The sequence below is a fragment of the Microchirus variegatus genome (assembly GCF_963457635.1).
Source record: "Microchirus variegatus genome assembly, chromosome: 22".
Taxonomy (NCBI): Eukaryota; Metazoa; Chordata; class Actinopteri; order Pleuronectiformes; family Soleidae; genus Microchirus; species Microchirus variegatus.
This window is the reverse complement of record NC_139823.1, coordinates 10,667,541-10,691,197: the sequence shown is the minus strand read 5'-3', so window position 1 is coordinate 10,691,197 and position 23,657 is coordinate 10,667,541. Positions and strand designations below refer to the sequence as shown.

Genomic DNA, 23,657 nt, shown 5'->3' with positions numbered 1-23,657 from the left:
GATTAACCTAATTTAATTTAACTGCATCTTCTAAATTTTAGAACTTTACCAACTTAACTCAAATATGCGCTACATTAGGTACATGTCTCTGAAGATGACCAAGATAATATGTCAGAAGAAGCCTCCGCATCTTGCCTTTTACCGTGCAAATACAGTAGGAGACATCATGTATAACATCAATATTCCATACAATACGTCCCATATCTCCATAATCAAAGCAAAGCCTTGTTTACAGGCAGGCTGGATGAGAGTATGTGTCATGTATCAACGTCAACGCGTTCTAATAATAACATGGAAATAAAAGACACACAAACCGTATGCAAAATCAACTCAGCCGTAAGACTTGTGTATATAAATGCACAGATCAGATGCATCCCATATGGATATATATATGTACTACATAAACATGCAATGATATGTATGTATGTGACATGGAGATGTATATGTCTCAGAGAAGTGGGGGACAAGCGAAATGTGTCTCAAGCTGGAATACGAATGTGATGTCGCTGTCCAGTGCTGATGTCTGGGTAAAACATGCAAAATAACTATATCACTATATATCTGTTGAGGTTGTTACATTTTTTAACCGATCTTGTGTGGTCGCAGGTTATAAACCTTTCACAGTAGAGGAAAAAAAAAGTCTTTGGAAAACATTGATTAGGGACCATGTTGTCGAATTATTTCCAAGATCAAAACGAAGGTCTACACAGTAAATTTTGTTGAACACCATTTCAAATAAGGCCCAAATACACTCTGAAATAGTGTGTAACTTAACTCTTACTTTAAAATGAGTAATTGGCAATGAATGTCTGCATACGTTACCCTAACCTAAACCCAAATCTAACCCTAAAACCAACACGTAACCCCCAAAAAGCCCTTTTTATTATATATGACATTATATGCAGAGGCTATAAGAATGTACAGTATAGAGAGTATTGTATCCTTCTCTTCAGCACAATATAGGCAAGGTAATTAACTATATAAACACACCTGAGCAAAAAGTACTCAAAATGTTTTAAATCGGATTGAATTTGTGACATTTGGAAATACGCCGCAGTTCAAAGTTCACTTGGCTTGATTTTCTGAACAAAGAGAAAAGAAAATTGGTCTATTTTTGTGACTTCTGCACAATTATTGCTACTTTATATCACTGAATCATAACTTTTACTCAACAACACATTAGAAGCCGGAATACGTGACTTATAAACACACACCACCAAGATGTCCATATAAGGAGTTGTATATTATTCCCCCCAAATGACCATGGGTGCACCTGTGGCACTGATCTGTGAGCAGTAAGGGTTAAAGTTGTGAGGACCAGAAAAAATGCCATCACAAGATGACAATGTGCCAATAAAGATAGGTTTGAATCGAAATGTCTCCTCCAGACATGTACATACGTACACACACAGACATACACAGTATCAGTGAGTGACATTCATCTCCCTTTCATCTAACAGCACAGTGCTCTGTTGTTGAACGATTGCTCTTTTAATCATTACTTCAACGAAAGCGGCTCCTGTTGTACAAAGCGGGTCCTCTGTGCTCTTCATGTAAAGATGAACAAGCAAGAGAACAAAGCCAGTTTTCATTATTTCCAATAAAAAACAGCCACAGCTGAAGTCTCCTCATGGTTTTCACTATCGGTGCAAGGGGAGAACAGACTCAGTGTGGGGAAAGTGGAAGTGAAAGACTCTGCGGATGTCGGTGCAGGGATGTCAGGTTGGTGGGTGTGTGATTGGATCAGTTACTCCTGGGTGTTGAGGTCACTATAGGGCTGGAAAACAACCACGGAGAAATCATAACACTGGTGTGAGAGTGTGGACGCTGTAAAACCTCCACAGCGGGAGAATCTTCTGGCTTCTAGAATTCTGAATCGACCACAGTGATGGAAAGACAGCTGCAGAAATTTGTTTTGTTTTTTTACTGGAATTCTATTGACTGACGAACTGTCCAGGGTGTACCCCACCTATCGCCTTATGTCAGCTGAGATAGGCACAGCACCCCCCACGACCCTCCTGTAGAGGATAAAACAGTAGATAATGGATGGATGGATGGAATTCTATTTCTCGTTTAAGCATTAAGCAATACTGCTTGTGTTTTTGTTGATGCTATTTTGTAGGGATGGGCAAACGATACCGAGGCTTTGGGGCTTGTGTCGCTCTTCCTGAAGCAGGCTGGTTCGAAGCGCTGTGTCGAGGCCTGTATCAAATCTCCGTGATCACGTGACCGATGACGTTTGAAGCTTCACACGTCACAACGAACCACCGGAAGTGAGGTGACTGATTCGAAACTTTGGCGCGGTTTCGTTCTTTTAAAGACACGGAGATGCCCAGTGTTCTCCCCGCCTCATAGCGTTCTTACAGACCTTTGACAGCGACAACCCTACTTGCGTGATGGAGAATCCGAGTGGAAGAAAGTGATCCCGTGTATGGGAACACTTCGACCTTGTGTCACCCACTAAGGTAGGTGTTTTATAATCGGAATCAGAAACGTCCCGTATTGAACCAATACGGGACGCGGTTTGTTCCCTATTTCCTTAAATATCCAATCCACATGTCTGTCACACACACATCAACACTAAAGATAAAGATGAAAATAAAACACGGAATAATAAGGCCAGCAAACTTGTCGTGGCGGGATCTACGCAGGATCTCGACCGCCCCGGCTCCGGTCCTCTGTGCGCGTGCTGCTGTCACGGTTGCCTAGCAACAGACGCCACACATCGGTGCTGCCCACAGTTAACTGAAGACATCAGCTCATCTGATTAATCGGTTATTCCCTTAATTACAACTAAACTAAAGCTCTTCTACAAAAAGATTGAGACCACGGAGTGAAAACAATGAAAAGTGCGCTGTTAAGAGTTGATTACAGTACGATCTACACCGGATTCGAACCAGTGTCGCCTGTAGCTAAGACTACAGCCTCAGCATGTGGGGCAGGCGCTCTACCAACTGAGCCACCACTGCCCCGAAATGCGATCTCAAATTTTGAAATGCTCCACACCAACCCGCCTCCGCTCGGTCGCTCCGCTCCCTCGCCATGTACTCTCCATAGTGAACTTTTACTAGAAAAAACCCCGACACCCTTACAACACACGTGCCTAGATCCCACATATTCACAAGTACCTCTACAATGTTGCATTTGAATCTTTTCGTATTATGTTGCATCACAATCATAAATCATAACCATAATTGGTTTCCACTGAATTGCATAAAAACTTCTCACAAACTTGGTCACACCTCCAAAACACACGTTTCAAGTAATTACAGGTAATAACAGGACAACACATTTAACATTTAATTAATCAATAGACTTTATAGTAACACTTTAATGTGTGAACAATGATTCTTAGAATGAAGACACAACTGCTTAATTATTATTTTATTGCTTTTGTGTTGGAACTGGAATCAATGATGTGTGAATCATTTGGAGGTTCATTGCTGCTGTAATTGCAGCTGACCACTAGATGTCACTGGTAGCGTCTTTCTCTGAAGCTTTGAAGCTTCGAATCTTTTTTCGGTACAATCAGGAAGAAGCCTCAAAAGCTTCACGAGGCTTCATTTGCCCATCTCTACTATTTTGTCTTCTAACGAGCTAGATATTTATTTCAGTATTCAGGACTTTGATTGCTCAAGCAGTCAGAAATAATGAATACAGATGCTGGTCTATATCTGCTGTGTTAAAATTCTCTTATTTGAAAAGTAACAAATATTTTATTTATAAATCCCTCCGTGAGCTGTGTATGTGTCACTGTCACGTGTTTTGGCTTGTTTCTGCTGCCCCCAAGTGGCCAGAAAGAAGTTAGTCGCAGCTGTGTGGCTGTGGAATTCTTATTTGTGTTCGCAATGACAGGGCCATCATCGTTAGCAACATGCTAATTTTTTTTAATACAAAAATAAAACCAGAATTTGGACATACATTTGATGATGGCAAATGAAAAAAAAACAAAAAAAAAACTGAAGTACGCTGTGAGCGTCTTTCTACAAGCTCCCTAGCATCAAGCCAAGTCAGGTTACAGCAGAACTGAAAGGGTTCATGATAAATTTTAAAATGAGTCATATTTGACTTCAAATTCCAAATGATCCTTTACTAGCGTGTGAAAAGAAGTGTGTATTTGAATTCGTAAAATATGTCATTTTTATCAATAAGATTTTTTCGCTGCATTATTTAACAGCATTGGCGCAGACAGTCCAATTAATCTCAAATCCTGAGATTTTTTTCAGAAGTTTTCAGAAGTATCGATGTCCATGAGATATATGAGAACTGTTGACAAAGTGTGAGAGTTCTGCCTCGAGTATATTAACGAATTAGACTAACTAAAACTAAAAAAAACAACTAGAAATTGACTATTCGTGAGATGTAACCTGAGCACCAATTATGTGAGCAAACACTTAAGAGACTGAGTGATATGAGCTTTACATGTCAACATGCTGCCAAATGTTATTAGCTCATGTTTTGCATAAATCAGCACATTATCTCCTCACCATAGAGCAGGGGAGAAAACAGGTTTGGAATTCAGAGAAAGATGCAAATGGATTACATTTCCATCTCACAAAAGATGTAACTGACAAGAAAAACAAATTAACACAGACAGTGATATGTGAGCTGATTACATTTCTCATTATTTTCGCAGAAAACTTTGACTGAGCAATTACTCACAGGATCACATTTTTGGAAGTGTGACTTTTTTTTGGATAAAACCTCCCATATATATGGTTTGAACCTAAATCCATCTCACATTTTCCAATTATCGTCACATTACACGACAATTAGTTTCATGTTGTTCTAAAACAACCTCATTAAATCCACCAGAAATAACATTTATAAGTAAAAGTTTCGGGGTTTGCAGGAAGTTGATAGACTAATTTTCCTCCATATTGTATTAATAATGAACTGACTCATGATATGTTTGTTGTAGATTTAAATGCCACAAGTAACTTTCAAATCAAACCTAAGTTGAGCTTAAACAGCAAAGAATAATGGATAATTTAAAGGTCCAATATTATGCAAAATCAACTTTTTAATCATTTAAATCCTTATATTTGGGACTCTGGACGCCCTACAAGTCGAGATAAAACCTGCGAGAGTGCTGGCGAGGGCAACAGCGTCCAAAAACTGGAAGTCTGCGAAAAATTCTATTCTTGGCTCCACAGTGCAGCACAGAGTGCTACACAAACATCCAGCCTCAGAGGATTTATCTGTCCAGTGGATACTGGATGTTATATATGACGGCAATGTGCCTGCTAAATGATCACTTTTCCAAATGCTAACTGCTGTTAGCTCCCAGTAGCCTCTGTGGCTGATGTCATTTCCTGTCCCTTAAGTTTGTTTTACTTTTTTTTTTAAGGTGGAACTTTAAGGTGGACCTAAATAGATACTACTAAACAGAGCGTTCTGAACAGGGCTGTTTTGGCAGCGTGCTTCATCCTTAAGGTATTTTGACCAAAGCATGTCACAGACATGTTCATTAGGACACCAGGGAACTAGTTTAACTTGGAGAAATATGGTATAATATGGGACCTTTAACACATTAGTTAGTTAGGAATCATATCATTTTTAATGCGTAGATGAGGGCATAAACTCTCAATTCTGTGAAAAGTCTGAATCATTCGTATTTCACACATTTTTTTTTGCATTATATACAACACATCATGTCTAATAATCCAAGATTCACTTCACAGTAATAAATAAACCCTGTGCAGCATGAATCCTGACGCATCATCGCAGTGACCTTTACTTCCTGCGCTGGAAGATTTATCAGAAAACACGACTCGTTTCCTCTTTCAACTTTACAGCACTTACAATCAATAACGTCAGCGGTACTAATGTTACAATGATGACCTGAGGGCGATAAGAAAGATGCAGCAAAAAACGGCGAAATATGTGAAATATTGCCCAAGTTCCCTCATCAGACAAAATCTTCAGACAGAACGGGAGGAAAAAAAAAAAACACAACAACTTTTGATCAAAATGACATTTTGCTGAATGGATTAAAAAGAAAATATCTTTGAAATACACACAGGGAGAGCGCCCCAGAAACATTATGGATAAAGGGAGATTTGGCCTTTACACTTCATCGCCCCGACGCAGTAAATCACTGTCACAAAACTGTCACGACACAGTAAAAATCTAACAGCGTGTGTTGTGCGGGTGCTTTAAGTGACGCACACTTTCGACGATTCAAACGTGCACATGGCTTTAATGTGGAAGTACCGGGGGGGGAGGAGGGGGGGGAAAAAGAAGAGTGCGATAAAGACCCATCGCCGGGATAAATACTGGAATAAATCACCGTTGAGGCAGAGAGCTGTCAAATATATTTATCCCATATCCCTATTGTTCCACCCTTGTATCTCCCTCCATAGGAGACGGAGAAAAGAGCGCGCGTATGAGAAACACAGGGAGAGCGATGATGAAGATGACCCTGGTACTGAACAGCGGCACTGATGTATACGGCAATATAAGGCACGCACACACACACGCGCGGACAGAGGCGACGCTTATGATATGATACACAAAATATCGCTTCACACACACACACACACACACGTGGCACCAGGTAATTGGGGCCCCCCGGGGCCGATCTCTGGGCTCGGGTGCCAAGGGCGAGCGTTCCTTACAAAGAGGCAGATAAATCAGTTGTTAATAAGCCGGCGAGCACGGAGGCTCTATTTACAAGCGCTCTCTACAAGGCCAGTGCGGTCTCACACACACACACACACACACACACACACACACTTATTCTTTATCAGAGAGGACCGCCAAGATAAACGTGCTCATACGACTGCGTGTCAAGACAAAAAAAAAAAAATTCTCTAACATGATGTATTCTGCATTTTTTAATCAGTACCTCTTTTTTTTTTTCTTATACCCCATAATGGAGTAATGTTCACAGATAAATCAGTGCTACACACACACACACACACACATACACAGTAGCTCAGCACAGTATTGATTCATTCACAGAAAGTCACCTTCCCCTTTTTTACTCCATCCACCCCGGCTGGTGCCCCGGGGGCTACCCGGTCATTACACTCTGCCAATTTGTACGGCTGTTGTTGTTATTAGCGTTCCGTTGGCACGGTCGCTCTCCGGTCGAGGGGCACGGACACGCTGCTTTACGACGCCGCGGCCCTAACAAAACATCATTTTGATTTTCCCAGGCGAGTAATTAAGCGCGGGTCTAATTTGCCACGATGCCAGTACGTAGTAGAGGGCTGCCTGGGATCGGTGTGGTGGCTCCACGAAGCGCGGGACATTAATACGCACAATTCATTTACAGCCGCTGTTGTGCATTTACTTCGGTGCTGACTGGAGGCGGAGCAGAAGGCCACTGCAGAGGAAAGATTCTTCATTTTTACTGAAATTTCATTTTTTCTTCTATTTTAAAACCAAGAATCTCCGCCAGAAACACCAGAAGTTTTAGTATTCAGCTCGTTTACTTTCTATAGACATGACAGTTAAATATAAATAAGCCTCAAGAGGCAAAGGAGCGTGACTCGTACAACTGTGAATTTAATCTTTTTGGCTCAGCGTTATTGAAAAACTGAAGCTATAATTTGAACACATTTGTATTGCCAGTGCTCGTAAACAAAAGGACGACAAATGGTAATAAATGGGGGGGGGGGGGCGCGGTAAAAGCTTTATAGGGCGGGAGTTGTCAGATGCAACGACGGCACTGCGTTCTTGATGTTTGGGCAAACGCGATGGTGCTAAAAAACCATGTCAAATATGCGGCTTGTTAGCATTAACAAACAGCGCGTAACAATATTTCTTAACATGCGAAACACCACATCTTTTCCCCACGTTGGGTTTCAATATTAGAAAAATTACATGTTGGTCTTCACAGTGAATATCAAAGGTGAGCATCCACGCAGCTCTTATTATATTGTCTTCACTTACTCACTGGCTGCGCTGCACCGGCTCCCCTAGTTCAGGTCAGGATTTGCTCTTTTGATTGTTTTTAAAGCTCCACAATTTGGCTGCGTTATATATTCTGATGATCGGGTCTGCTGCGGATGCATTTAAGCAAAGCACAAATGAGGGGTTTAGTTTTACTGTCTTACTTTGAGACCAATTTTACAAATAAAAACCCCAGTACAAAGATTTCACTCATTCCATTTGAGCTTCACTTGTATTTATTTTTGTTTTTATACATGTTTGCCTGTTATTCTTTATGTGTATGCATGTATACACTCTTAGAAATAAAAGTGCTAAGTAGAACCGTATAAGGTTCGTCAGCTTGTCCTCATAGGAGAACCCTTTTGGAGGGTTCCACCAAGAACCCTTTTAAAACCCTTTATCCAGGAAAGTGGTTTTAAAGGGTTCTCTGGAAATATGTAGAACCTCAGCCCTTGTAGAAGAACCGTTTTGGAACCCTTATTTCTCAGAGTGTAGACAGGGAAACATAATATATAACATATATAAGAGATTGTGTCAATATTTAGTAGTGCCATCCATACGTACACCCATCTAGAGCTGCAACTAACTATTATTTTCATAATCGATTAATGTGTCGATTATTTTCACGATTAATCGAGTACTCGTTTGGTCTATAAAATGTCAGAAAATGATTACGTAAAATTACGTTCTCGAATGTCTTAATTATTACACTACTGTTCAAAAGTTTGGGGTCACTTAAAAATGTCCTTATTTTTGAAGGAAAAGCACTTTTTTTTCTATGAATATAACATTAAATGAATCAGAAATACACTCTTTACATTGTTAATGTGGTAAACGACTATTCTAGCTGCAAACGTCTGGTTTTTAATGGAATATGTACATAAGTGTATAGAGGCCCAAATTTCCATTGTTCTAATGGTACATTGTGTTTGCTAATAGCGTTAGAAGACTATTGGATGATTAGAAAACCCTTGTGCAATGATGTTATGGTTCTTTGACGAGGATAAAAATCATTATTTCTTATCTTGTCAATGTCTTGACTATTATTTTCTATTCATTTTGCAACTCTTTTGATGACTAAAAAGAGTTGCAAGAGTTTGGTTCATTTCTTTAGGGCAAAAGGAAGTTTTCTTTCCCTTGGTAACCAAGAAAACTAAGTTCAATCAGTAGACCTAATGAACTTTCACAACATATTGACAAAATCTGTTAGATAATATAACTTATAACACGAGACAAGACTACCCTTTTCTCCACACCATTAACCTCCAGGCTCACTGTGTGCTTGGTCTGAAGGCTCTACATGCCGCATAAGCACATTTTCAAATGAATTTAGATTTTCTGATGAAGTCTCAGTTAATGCCCTGCGCTGGCACATCCAGGTGGTACAGCGCTGTTTTATTGTACGAAGCAGACGAAGAGGTGCCGTCGGTTAGAAGCCGACGCGCAGGGGCGAGCACAACTTGAGATTTCGCAGTTGATGAGATAATGTCATCGCAGATGCCATTCGACATCTGCCCTCAGGGGGAGTGAATCAAATGGAAATGATCTGGACACTTGGGAGTCGATGCCGAGTCGATGAGGCAGCAGCGCTCCCTCTCGCCAGCTCCTCCCCCGTTATTCCATATCATCATGTCGATGATTCAGATTGTTCCCCCCCCCCCCTCCTCCGGCTTTTCATCTACAAACGAATGTCTGATTAGAGCCTCTCAAGTTTGCTGCAAGACTGTTGTGATGCATCGCCACAAGCGAGGATCCGATCGGTTTCGGTGACATTCGCAATTACTCAGCTGCTTCCTGTGATTAAAGCAACCCTCATGTTTCTAGGCCATTTCCTACATCTCCTCCTTCTGTGCTCCTCTCAGCACTCATCCACCTTCCCCCCTTTTTTTTTTTTTTTTGCATTATGAAACGCAGCTGTTAACTTCAAATTCCCACCTGACCAAACTTTTTGCCTAATATGCATACTCAGTATTTTTAATTTTTTTTTAAACACACATACAGTAGGTGGACAGGTTTATGAAAGATGACAGGGACAGACATACGAGAATCACCGGTGTTTGAGTGTAAAAAAAATGTGCACAAAATTAAAGTTTTCAAGGTTTAATTGAACACAAGTTGAGTGGGAGTCTGAAACTTAGACTTTATGGTCTAATTATTTGTCTAAAAAGTTCTCCCGAGGCATCTTTCTTTCCCAAAAGAAGTGAGAAACTTCAGAACCAATTTCAATATTTTCATAAACTAATCAGACATGAATAGGTGCTAACTTTTTCATGAAACATGCTTAAAAACAATCCAAATAAATAAAAATGAAGGCTTCTGTTAAAATTAATTAGAGCACAGGCAGCTGTAAGACGTAAGAGAAACACAATACGATGAAGAAACATTTAGAATTTTAAACATTTACTGTGTCTGATGCTATAATTAAGTCACATAAAATGAATGAGTATAATTTGGTTATGAAAGAAATGTGCTGAAACTATTGAAGTGGCCACTAAATTCCTTTAGTTTCACCCGACTTTTAACACACTTTGTGGCTGCATCTCTTCCCTCACGCCCTTTTGATCCTCGGCCCACGTTTTCTCGTCAGCGCATTTAGCCTGTTCTTCATTCTGCCTCCCCTTTCTTCTGCTCCTTTAGTCGTCCTCCCCTCGCTCAATCATCTTCACACACACTGCGTCTCATTTTCTATCTTCTTTTTCCCCCTCTTTGTTTTCTCTGTCACTTCATCCGTCCATGTCCCACACCTCTCTCCGTCTCGATTGCTTTCTCACTCTCTCTTAAGTCTCTCTCAGACTTACTCCCTTAAATCACTTAACCTTTCACATCCATATTCAGCTGCCACTTTTCCTCCAGCTGACCCAATTCGTCTACAGAGAGTACAAGTTTATGTTTCTGTAAACTGCAAAAGAACAGAGCAACCATCGTGTTCTTCCTGCAGAGTCTGAATGCACACATGATGATATCCCTCGACTGTCTCTCTCTTTCTCCAGGACGAGACACTTCAACAACCCCCTGCTGACCACGGGATGCAGCTTACCGCCCTTCTCGTACATCTACGTCGGCCGACGCAAGGACAAGGCAGAACCTTCATCACGAGAGACTCCGCCCCCACCCTGCCCACGAAACTCGTCTGCCCTAAGGCAAAGAGGCAGCGCAGCATCCGGGGGAAAAAGGACCAGACTGAAGAATAGTTTCTCCCAGGATGCTGTCAGACTGATGAACTGCTCACACTGCCTTGCCCAACACTCACAGCTATGCATTATGTACTATGGGCACATCCTGCACTTTAACCTCCTGTCACTGTCCCCATATGCTGCTGTTTATTTATCGCCTTGCAGTGGCTTTTGAATAGTTTTATATTCTTCATTTATTTATGACTTTAGTTATTATTTTATAGGAGTTCAGTGGTACACTCCTTAGAAATAAGGGTTCCAAAAGTGTTCTTCTGCAAGGGCTTCTGAGGTTCTACCTGGATCCATTTGTTTTTCAAGGGTTCTTGGTAACACTAATGGTTCCAATAAGAACCATTTTGATCCAGAGAACCCTTTAAAACCCCTTTCCTGAATAAAGGGTTTTAAAAGGGTTCTTGGTGAAACCTTTATAAAAAGGTTCTACCTGGAGCCAAAAAGGGTCCTCTGTCCTATGAGGACAAGCCAAAGAACCTTATATGGTTCTACTTAGCACTTTTATTTCTAAGAGTGTAGAGCAAGTTTTTATTCAACTCAAAAGGTTGTGGGTTAAATTCCCAGCTCCTCTCGCTGACACTTAAAGGTGCATTTTGTAATAAATCTAGAGCAACTGGCCGTAAAAACCAGTTATAAATATGTCACAGAGACTCAGGAATAATGTTCATATAACAAACTGAACTCACCAACAGCAGTAGCCAAAATATTTGCATTAAAAAAAGTATTTTGCAGACTGCAAATCATGTTTATGTTTTAAAATCGTATTTTGGCCCCTCAGCTGCCGAGCAACCACGGGTTGCCAGTTACGACTGAGCTACAATGACGGAGAAAACGAAACCTAAAAGACCTTGATATTGTGAATTTGAGTGTAGTAACCGTTTTTGGCCACATTCTTACAAATGGCGCCTTCAACTCTACGTTACTCTTGATGGCTGCTGACAGCTGTTTCCAGCAGTGTGTGAATGGAGTGAATGGTTGTGAATGGGTGGTCATCAAGACTAGAAAATTGGTATATAAATATAAACCATTAACCATATTTTCATAATTGTTCATTTAAAACAGATTGACCATGGTATTTATGGACACCTGAGTCCTGCATGTTGTTCTTCTACACGGTCAGAATGTCAATAAAGTTTCCTTTTTACCCCTTAGAGTAAAGAAGTTAATCCTTATATATGTTTTATAATTCACTCCAATACTGAAAAGTTTATATATTGACAGGAAATTATCACAGACTTCTCAGTGTCAATCATGTATGTGTGTCTAAAAGCATTCACCGAAAGGGGCCATCTGCATGTTAATGACAGAGTCTAATTTATCCATGGCTCTAGCACATTATTACAGGACAGTCTCTGTATTCCTCACAACACACAGAATTTCACACGGCTGCCTCATTTCTGCTGATGACAACATTATGCTAATGTGCGTTAGTATCCTCTGCGCGGATTTCCAAAGTGGCTCATCACGGACGAGTTTAGGTGGACGCATCTGGGGGAAGGTGACGTGTAAAAACGTCTGTATGTGGAGTGTGTGCAGCACGCGGGTTTTCCTGTTCTTCGGAGCGTTTGCATGGTTATCTATGCATCGTATCAATAATGCTGACATTTTGAAAATGTGACAATAAAAAAAAAAAACCTCTTCTTCAACTCAAATGTGCCAGGCAGAATCACCCATAAGAATCACCTGTAACCAGGCTCCTATTGGACAATACCAGCAGTCAATCCCACTGGCGTCCACTCATATGTGCTGTGTCGTCTATTTTCCTTAAAATGAAAAACACAATTTCCAAAAATGACATCATGTTCCATTGAAGAAGATGTGAAGCTAGCAATTGAGACCTGTAACTCCTAACTGACATTATAAAATAATGCACTTTTTTGCAACCTGTGGATTTGCCCTTGGTGAATATTCATTATGTTCTTTATTCTATTTATGGTTTATGTCCACTTTTCCTATACGGTCGATGGAAAAACTTATAGCTGAAGACGAGAGATTACTTAAAGGTCCCACATTATGCTAAATCAAATTTTTCATCATTTAAATCCTTATATTTGGGACTCTGGAGGCCTTACCAGTCACCAAAGTGTGAAAAAAGATGACTCAATCATGTTTTTCTGGTCCTCCTCAGTCTAAGTACAGGAGATAAAACATGCGATGTTGACTTCCGTGCTCACTGGGACGTCACAATGCGCTAAATTCCTGGAATTGTTGTCTCGCGGAGCTCCGATTTGTCCGTAAAACGCGCGAGAGTGCTGGCGAGGGCAACGGCATCCGAAAACCGGAAGTCCACAAAGTCAGCCAAAAGTTCTATTCTTGGCTCCACAGTGCAGCACAGAGTTCTACACAAACTTCCAGCCTCAGAGGATTTATCTGTCCAGTGGATACATGTTATATATGACGCGATGTGCCTGCTAGAGTCTGCAAATGATCACTTTTCCTAACTGCTTACTGCTGTTAGCTCCCAGTAGGTGATTGAACTGCTGTGGTGCTTCATCCCTAAGGTATTTTGACCAAAGCATGTCACAGACATGTTCATGAGGACACCAGGGAACTAGTTTAACTTGGAGAAATAAGTTATAAGATGGGACTTTTAAATAAATCATGGAGCTCCTAACACAGAGAACAAAAATAGCAAAAACACATATGAGCCATAAATGGCTGATTTAATTTGTAGCATGAATCATCCTCCTTCGTCTTAACTGTGACAACTTACACCTTTAAATTCAGTCAAGGGATAAAATACAAAATGCAAACCAGAATAATTACCACTTGTGCAAATGATGGCAGACTGTATAATTAAAGCCACCGTAAAAAAAAGCCGCGTCATAAATAATGTTAGGGTATCAACGTTAGCGTTTATGATCTCTATGAAAAACTTAACTCCAGGAAAAAAACAACATCAGTCTGTTCATCACTGGCCGAGCGCCGGGAATCTGCCTTTTCCCTTGAGCAATCGGAATCGCTGCAGCTCAGAGCATTAGCGATGGAATGAGTCTTGTGTACAGCTCGGGGGAGCAGCCACGACTATGCGCTGAAGTGGGCATCTTAATGAAACAAAAAAGACTGCGTGTAACATTAAGTTGGCTATAAAGACGTGGGTTGTCCCCAGTGACATAGAATAATCCTTTTAATGTGTTTTGACTGTATGAGTAAATGTATTTTCCCCGACTCCCGCAGCAACAGAAGGACAGAGGGAAGGAGGAGAAAGATGGGAGGTGAGAACAGAGAAGAAAAAAGGGGAATAAAAACAAATCCGGTTTGAAACAAGAGAGACGGATATGTTAAAGGTGACATATGTAAGAATGTGGCCAAAAACGGTTACTACACTCAAATTCAAAATACCGAAGTCCTTTTAGGATTCGTTTTCTGACGTAACTGGCAACCCCGTGGTTGCTCGGCAGCTGAGAGTCTACTGACTGCAATGATTGGTAGACGGCGGTAGGTGGCGCCACATGCCAAAACATGATTTCAAAACATAAACATGATTTGCAGTCTGCAAAATATCTTTTTTAATGCAAATATTTTGTCTGTACTGTTGTTGTTGGTGAGTTCAGTTTGTTATATGAACATTATTCCTGAGTCTCTGTGACATATTAGGAGGATTTTATGGCCAGTTGCTTTAGATTTATAACATAATGCACCTTTAAGACATCAAACAATGACTAATTGAAGAGGTGAGATAATTGTGAGTGAGACACTTGACACACCAGACATAGTCCCAATGGAATGACAAGACTTTTAAAGTCAAGTTTACTCATCTGAGCTCAAAATTGAATTCATTTAAATAACAGTTTACAGATCGTGTCAGACAGGCTGTTGCTTTGGGACACGATTATGGAAATATATATATATAAGAGAATCTTCTCACTCACGCTTTCTTATTTGCAGGAGACAAAGTGAGAAAAACAACAGTAGAAAATCAGGTTTCCAAAACGTTGACACCAACACATTACAGGGGTGTGATGTCTAAAAATGACCTTTTTTATATGAAGCAAATATGAGTGTTTGCATGCTCTCCTCTTCACGAGACCCACTTCACTCACGTGGAAACGATATCCGTTTCTTTCTCTTTTTGTTTGTCTTTAGGATTCTTTCTCTTCTCAGATTTTTTTACTCCCCTTCCTGACACAACCATCCCATTTATCCAGGCTTGGCACTGGCACAAGGAACACACTAAACTGCAGCTGGGGTCAATTCATAGTGTCCAATCGACAATGAGTAACCTTGCTCAGGGGTACCCCAGCCCTTGACCGGGCAGGAAATTGAACCAGCAACCCTTCCATCACAAGCCAAGTTCCCTTTTCCCTTGGCTAAGGCTAAGGTCTATCCTACCTTATCAATACAGCTAATACAGTTCATCAATAATCACATTTTGTGAAATTGGTCATGAATCTCTTCTCAGTTACAGCTGTGTGTGCCGCAAAAGGGTTGTAAAGTGGTGTGAAAATGGATATCAATACTGTTACTCACCTCCCTGATCAGTGCTGACGGTGATGGCGGCGACCTGGCGCGGGAACGAGCTAACGTTGGACACCCCGTTGAGCGACTCGATCTCGAAGGTGTAGTTGGCGTGCGCCGAGAAGTCCACGACGGCGACCGTGGCGTTGGTGAGGCCCGACGGCCGCGGCAGGAAGCGGAGCTCCTCTTCGCACGGCCGGCACCGGTCGGGCTCGGGGCCGCAGCGCTTGCACTGCGCGCTGTAGGTGAGATCCCGCCGCCCCCCGGAGTCGCCGGGAGGGGACCACTCCAGCGTCAGACAGGTGTCGTTCAGGCTAAACATCAAGTTACGCGGAGGAGACGGAGGTCCTGTGAACAGGAGGAAGACGATAAATTAGGTCGATTTGTTTTGGTTGGGGGGGGCAAGAAAAGAAGATGTGCAATGTGGAGTTTAGGCATAGCAATGATTGGCGCTTGGTGCAGATGTGTGATTCAAAAGACAATAGATGATGATAATGAGTTTATGTGAAGTTGTTTATCCCTGATTACGGAACACATTTAGGAGAATTAACAGTGTAAAATAATCGCAGGAAGTATTGCTGCACCACTTCGTAATGTATTCCTCTCGTGTGCAGTAAACATCCTATGTTACTTCACCTCCCTTAGTTCACCTCGGCGTTTCGGTGCTGTGGGCATGTGTGCGTTTGTGTGTCAGGGTAAGCATTGTGCTTTAGCAGGCAGCCAGCTGTCAACAGGGTGGAGTTAAAAGGCCCGAGGGACTCGAACACTCCCATCCTGCCGAGCACACTGTCTGCCTTGACAATGGGATGCTTCCCCTCTCCTCTCTCCAATCCCTCCATCGCCTGACTTGGTTTTAAAATCTCAGCAGAGTGCACGGCTCCTCCCAGTTCTCCTCAACTTCTGTCAGCGCACATCCCTTCCTCCCTCTCTTAATCTCCCATCAACCTTTATCTCGCCGCTCTCTATTCTCTCCATCAAGGAGAATCAACTCACCTCCTCACTACATCGCAACCCCGACTGCCATCAGTCACCTCCTATTCTCCTCCTCGGGGGGGAGATTGGTATCATCACCCTCCTTCCTTTCTCTCTTCACTGTCCTCTCCATCCAGGCTCCACACTTTCCCTCCCACTTTTTATCTCTCCTCTGGTGACACCGCCCCTTCTTTCTTCCTCTCTACCTTTGTCCTCCTCTCACACCATCACTCTTTCATCCCTGGTCTTTTTTTTTTTATTTATTGTCGTAGACATTAAGCAAGCAAAAAAACTTTTTCTTTGCTCTAGCTTCTGATTAAAATGCATCGCACGAGTTCACAGCTTGTAAAAATAGACGTGGTAGTCGACTTCTCCTAGCTCGCCGGTTTTGTCACACACCCCCACAAGCATTTATAGACTAGGTGTATGAAGAGCAAAGGTTTCCTTCAAGGTTTTGCTTCAGACTTTAAGACTTAATTTAACAACTTACAACATCTGCAATTAAATATCACCTTTGATGAAACAGTTTTTCCTCATTATGCGGTTTTTGTAGTCTGCATACTGTATCTTAAAGGTCCCATATTATGCTGAATCAACTTTTTAATCATTTAAATCCTTATATTTGAGACTCTGGGGGTCCTATCAGTGCGAAAAATGATGACTCACTCATGTTTTTGTGGAGTACAGGAGATAAAACACGCAATGTTGACTTCCACGCTCCTTGGGACGTCACAGTGCGCTAAAATCCTGGAATTGTTGTCCCGTGGAACTCCGATTTGTGCGTAAAAACACGCAGGAGTGCTCGCGAGGGCAAGGGCATCCGAAAACCAGAAGTTCTTTTCTTGGCTCCACAGTGCAGCACAGAGTTCTACACAATCTGTCCAGTGGATACGTGTTATATATGACGGCAATGTGTCTGCTAGAGCCTGCAAATGATCACTTTTCACCAGGGAACTAGGTTAACATGGAGACATGGGGTATAATAAGGGACCTTTAAATTACATCTATGTTTATTTTTTGTATGAAAAGAGAAGCTTTGGCATCCAAACTGTAAAGCCGCCGCATCCCAACAATCACAAGGCTTGCTGTAAAAGACCAACACACTCTTTCATCCTGCACGGAGAGCTCTCGAATATATGTGCCCCCTGTCGATCTCTGTGACAGCTAAATGGCTTTTTAATTAAAGTGGAATTAGTCCAGTTAAACTGTAATTTAATGCAAATATGGAGCCGTAATGACAGCCGGTGAATCATCGATGAAGACAACAGAGCTGAACAAAAGCCATGTAATTCATCCAGAGACTCTCTAATGCACAGTTTCACACCAGATAAGTGCTGGAGACGAGACTGGATTTACAGCCACAGCAAATTCAGAGGGACCACTGGGGTAATCCAGCAGCTCATAGAGCCAAAGTAATAACTTACGCTGTGTGCGTATTGGACATACACACAGCTCAAAATGCTTTAATGTAAAGTCAGACTTAAACATTCTCTATCTTCTGAAAACTATTCTTAATAGGGCTGTCAAAGTTAAAAGCGTTAATCGGTGTGATTAATACAGCCGAGATTAACGCGACGAGCTCGATCGATAAAGCAAAAGTTGTATGACAACTACCTGGGTGAGTTCCTCCACATCGCCAACGAGTGTAAAGTAAGTGGCAAACTAACCACTCTAGGCACAGATAGTGCCCGTAATATGCTGGCAGCTATCCGGGGACTTCCATTTGGACACCGACCCTGGCAAATGTGAATGTCGGAGTTTCTAAGGACATTCTCTGGTGGATTTTTTGTTGTTGTGATGTTAACACACGTTCTTGGATGTTGGCCTTTATTTTAAGATGTCCTGGTTAAGCTTATAGGTCATGAGATACCAGTGGTTTCTCAGGCCTACAAGCTCAACCATGTCCAGTTCTGTCTACACTCCTGAGAAATAAAAGTGCCAAGTAGAACCATATAAGGTTCTTCGGATAGGAGAACCCGTTTGGCTTGGTGGAACCCTCCAAAAGGTTTCCACCAAGCCAAAAAAACCAAGGACCCTTTTAAAACCCTTTATTCAGGAAAGGGGTTTTAAAGGGTTCTTTGGATGGTTCTTACTGGAACCATTACTGTTACCAAGAACCCTTGAAACCCTTGAACCCTTTTCAGAAGCTAATGGTTCCAGGTAGTACCTCAGCCCTTGCAGAAGGACCCTTTTGGAACCCTTATTTCTAAGAGTGTGGATATAATTGAACAATAGAGTCTGGAATGCACACTGTCTGATTACTCATTAATTTAGTCATTAGAAGAAAAGGCAAACTTTTAATCATGATTAATCTAGATTAACACATTTCAAAATGTGAGATGAATTAGTTCAATTTAGCTCTCACAATTGTCATTAGCAGACCAGAGATATAAAGAATCGTAAACACAGGATGTGTATGTGATGGTGTATCGTATATGATACTCACGAGTGCAAGCCATAGTTGGGGGATCTTTCTCAGCCCTGAAGAAGCCCTTCTCACAGCGGCACAAGGCAGCTCCTTCTCCATAGCTAAAGCTGTGTGGTGGGCATTTTGAACACTTGACGTTTCCAGCATAGGCCTTGTAGAATCCTGGGTGGCAAGCTGGTGGTGACAGAAAGACAACATGAGGAGAAAAAAAAGGTTCAACAACAGTGTTTCACACTTCCATCATTATTAGACATTATGACTTGACATATTGTATGAAAACAGGCACAGGAGCTGCTTTATGACTGTCAATAGTCATTATGATATCTAAGAATATTGCAGAATTTTAACAGATTAATGAAAATAAAAGCCGAAATTGAGGCAGCATAGTTCATTAAAATATAACGAGGCCATCTGTTTGGTTTCAGGAACATTTACTCTCTAGTATTGACAATTAATTTCATTGTTTGTATATTCTGCACAGTTGCAATGCGGAGACACACAATTATTTTAAAAAGCTAGGTAAACCTGAAGGATACTGACAGTCTGAGGACCAAGCCACCTTCAGAGAGTGGGCGTTTTTATATCTGTGAATAATCAAAACTGAGCGAAATGTGAAGACAGAAAGGCTAAGTGAGCGACAACATCGAGATGCAGTCACTCTTGGAGAGTGTTACGAAGAGTGTCACGGAGGTTATGTTTGTGTTGCCATTTGTCTGCCTGTGTTTACTGTTATTACATTTGCAAACAGGCCATTTTAAGTATACGAGAGGAACGTACTTTCCCTAAATGGTTTAAAAACATACTTCACTTTGAGTAAATGGACAAAAATGGTTTAATTTGCTGAATCGAACGTGATTAATTCATTTTAAGGATTTCAAATTCTTCCAAGGCGCCACTGAAAAACATCATTAGTCCATCGAAAGATTAAGTACTAATGAGCATACAATAATTAGTATACAAAATAATAATAATAAAAGTATATTTACGCTGTAAAACTGGACATTGTAGCATAATAATGCCTAAATCTCATTCTGCACCATTTCATTTATATAAATATATATACATATATATATATATGTATATATATACATATACATACATATATATATACATATACATATACATATACATATATATACACATATACATACACATATACATATACACATATACATATATACATATACATATATATATACATATATATATATACATATATATATATATATACACATATATATATATACACATATATATATATACACATATATATATATACACATATATATATATACACATATATATATACACATATATATATATACACATATATATATACATATACATATATATATACATATATATATATATATACATATATATATACATATACATATACATATACATATACATATACATATATATATACATATATATATACATATATATATATGTATATATATATTCTCAGTGCACTTTTTTAAGAGCAAAGCATCATTTAAGAGATATAAGTAAATAAATAAATAAAGATAAAAAATCATTTTCTTTCAGCAGCAGTGTTTTGCTGGCCTGGAATGACCAAGTGTGTATGATAAATTCTGACCATTTTAATTTCATTTTGTAATAAAAACATATAAAAAGATGTACCTCCCTGTATTCTACATTTACAGAAAGTTTTTCCAACACCTTAGTCTGGCAACATGAAATATATTTCCGAAAAGTGCTTATCTTATTCCAGAGGCTTTGTGTATGAAAGCGTGTAATGTGGTTTTCTGTGGCGTCCGTATTCACACAAACACATGAATTACGATCAGACCCGAATTCTTCTATTAAAATGTGCAAATTGAATAGAAAAGGTGGCATTGAAAGCGCGCACTGGGAAATCGTCCACTTTTTCTGAGTCTACACGGCAGAAATTAAAGAGAACACTGGAGCCGCTTTTATCTCATAACACCTTTATCTGAGGGGTGGAAAATGAGGAAAGTGACTGCTCCAACATGAATTTGGTTAATAACTTCAGGCTGACGCAAATAAAGGGTGGAAAAAGGGAGGCGTGAACATAACAGTATCCCCTTATTAAACGCAGAGAACAAAATGATCACAGTCGTCGTCGTCCTCTTACATTTCCATAATCTTCAAAAGCACGTGTTCTTCACAGAGACGTGTAAACATCTCCTGACTGGTGAGATTTCCATTGCTGGTTTGTCACCAAGCACATCGATTTAACAAGGTAACACAAGCTGAGCAATTTCGAAGGGGATTCACCTTGAGGCATCGCACGCCTTTGTGTGTGCTTCTCCACTGCCGCCCGTGATAAATGGAGCTGTGAGGAGGACAAGGAAGTGGCCCACGACCATGACTGCGCTGATCAAATGGGGACAATTAGGACCGAGGAGGCGACGAGGATAACACACAGGCACGGAAACACACGTTATACAAGCGCGCACGCAAAGGGTCACTTGTTTGTTCAAGTTTATAAAATGATCCAATTTTCTATGAACCCTTCAACATCGAGCACATTGCAGATGACATGTTTGCATTGCCGTTATTATACAACGGTTTGTGCTATCGGAAGAATTCCAATGGTTTCTGAAAGCTGTGAAGTTGCACGTCAAAGCCAACATGAGGTTATCGTAGTAATTTTATTTGCGCTGTTTAAGGAAGCCGCCGAATCAGAGTCTTAGTCACCAGACAGGAGAGAGTTGGAAAAGCGCCTGTACAAACAGTAAGTTTCCATTTTTTGCCTGTTTTTGGACAAAGAACGCAAACAAAATGTTACTTTAAATATGTTGTGTACTGTTCAAGTTTCACGCAAAATCTGGTGTTTATGTACAACTACTGTGTTTTTCTTCAGTTTAAATTGTTAAAACAGTATTTGCACATGTAGTAAATTGTAAATAACGGCCAAATATTGAAAGTTATTCTGGAAAAATGGGTAAAAGCACTTTACATTTTTTACATATTTATTTTGAATTAGCATGCTACTACCTTGGCGAAACCGTTTCCAAAGGTAAGCTAGCGAGGGTACAATTAGCAAAATGTTACTTTAAATATGCTGCATACGGTTTAAATTTCAAAATTAACACACAAAATCTGGTGTTTATGTACAACTAGAGTGTTTTTCTTCATTTGAAATTGTTAAAACATTATTTGTTGCACATGCAGTAAACTGTAAACAACGGCCAAATATTGAAAGTTATTCTGGAAAAATGGGTAAATTTTTACATATTTATTTTGAATTAGCATGCTACTACTTTGAAACTGTTCACAAAGGTAAGCTAGCAAGGCTACGATTAGCATTAGCGTAGGGCTAACATAACACAAACTCATTATGTAAACTCATTAGGAACAACGCAAATGTTTTCATTTTTGATTAGCATTAGCATAGCTAGCTGTTGTCACCTTATCATGCATTACCATAACTGAAAAATCTTCTGCAGCTCCCACTATAGGAATATATTCTTCCTTTATATTCTTCGTCAAACCTACATTGGAATTGATTCTGTGCAACACTGTTTGTACCACACACACGCACACACACATTATCTGTATCAGAATGATAAGTGACATCCCCCTATGGCGTATCAAGGCTGCCGCTGCCATTAACCTCTGATATGGACTTGTCCCTGAGTCAAAAACAGTCACTCAACTCCCCCCACACCACGAGAACCTGTTTCAGACTCAACCCTAATGATAATCCTGCCCGACCTTCACTGAACTGAGGGGATGTTCCTTTTCAAACCTTTGCAGCTTCCTTCTGCAATCTGTCAGCACCATCACCACTGTCACTGACCGTGCATCGTGTGAGGATACACACACACACACACACGTGCCATTTCACATGGCAACAGCAGTGACAAACAGCATATTCTGCTCAAATCGACAGCCGGCCAAATGAGCCCGAAGGCTGCGAGTGTGAAAAGACAGGACAAGTCTGCAAATCAAATACTGCTCTTAATCCATCAAGGACAATGATTTCTTTTTCCTATAAAGAATGCAAGAATTCATAGTGTTATTTCCCCTATGAATATGATAACTGATCCACACAGGAGAAAAGGCTTTGGCTTTGAATGGATTTGCACACACACACACACACACAGCTGCTGATGGTCTGGCAATTCACATGGGAGCCAAAACAGAACAGTACAGTGACAAGAGGCAGCAGGGAAAGGTATATGTGTGTGTGTGTGTGTGAGTGAGGGAGAGTCTATGTCTAATTTATACAATTGCACAAAATGGTCATATTAACACGTGCAACTAGTTATTGTACCATTTTCCACTTCAGAACTCAATGTGCGTACATACGTAATTTGTTGTCATAATTTTTATGAATAAAGTTGTCATAATGACACATACACACACACTGGCTAAAAACTTCCTGAAGCATTAATTATTATCATAGTAAAACACACAGGTTGGTGAGTGACTTTAGGGGTTGGTCAAAATATGAATTTGGTGATATATCATCGTCCTTCCTCGTACAATTATGATAAGCGATACACCAGGGCGAATATCGATATTTTAATTAACAAATTAAGACACTCTAAAGTAAACGGTAACTCGCCGGGCATCACTACTTCATGTCTCCTTGTGGTGGCGCTGCTCAAATGCATAGACTTTATGCTCTTTGTGCTCTATGTTGTAGAGAAAACTTGCACTTTTAATTTCTCAGAGATGTTTGTTTTTTCTTCAGTTAGACAGATATTGTGATA

General features: G+C 40.5%; 1 protein-coding gene across 2 annotated transcripts in view; it reads right to left on the bottom strand.

Annotated features, from left to right (window-relative positions):
* Positions 1-23,657, bottom strand: part of LOC310943050 (ephrin type-A receptor 6-like) — a gene marked incomplete at both ends in the record, with an annotated part of 165,300 nt that overhangs the window by 53,714 nt on the left and 87,929 nt on the right. For both annotated transcript variants that reach the window (XM_083908546.1, XM_083908547.1), the window contains 2 exons: positions 15,558-15,893; positions 18,964-19,119. In XM_083908546.1, coding sequence (XP_083764672.1) covers positions 15,558-15,893; positions 18,964-19,119 — 492 coding nt within the window. The remainder of the gene's footprint in view (positions 1-15,557; positions 15,894-18,963; positions 19,120-23,657) is intronic.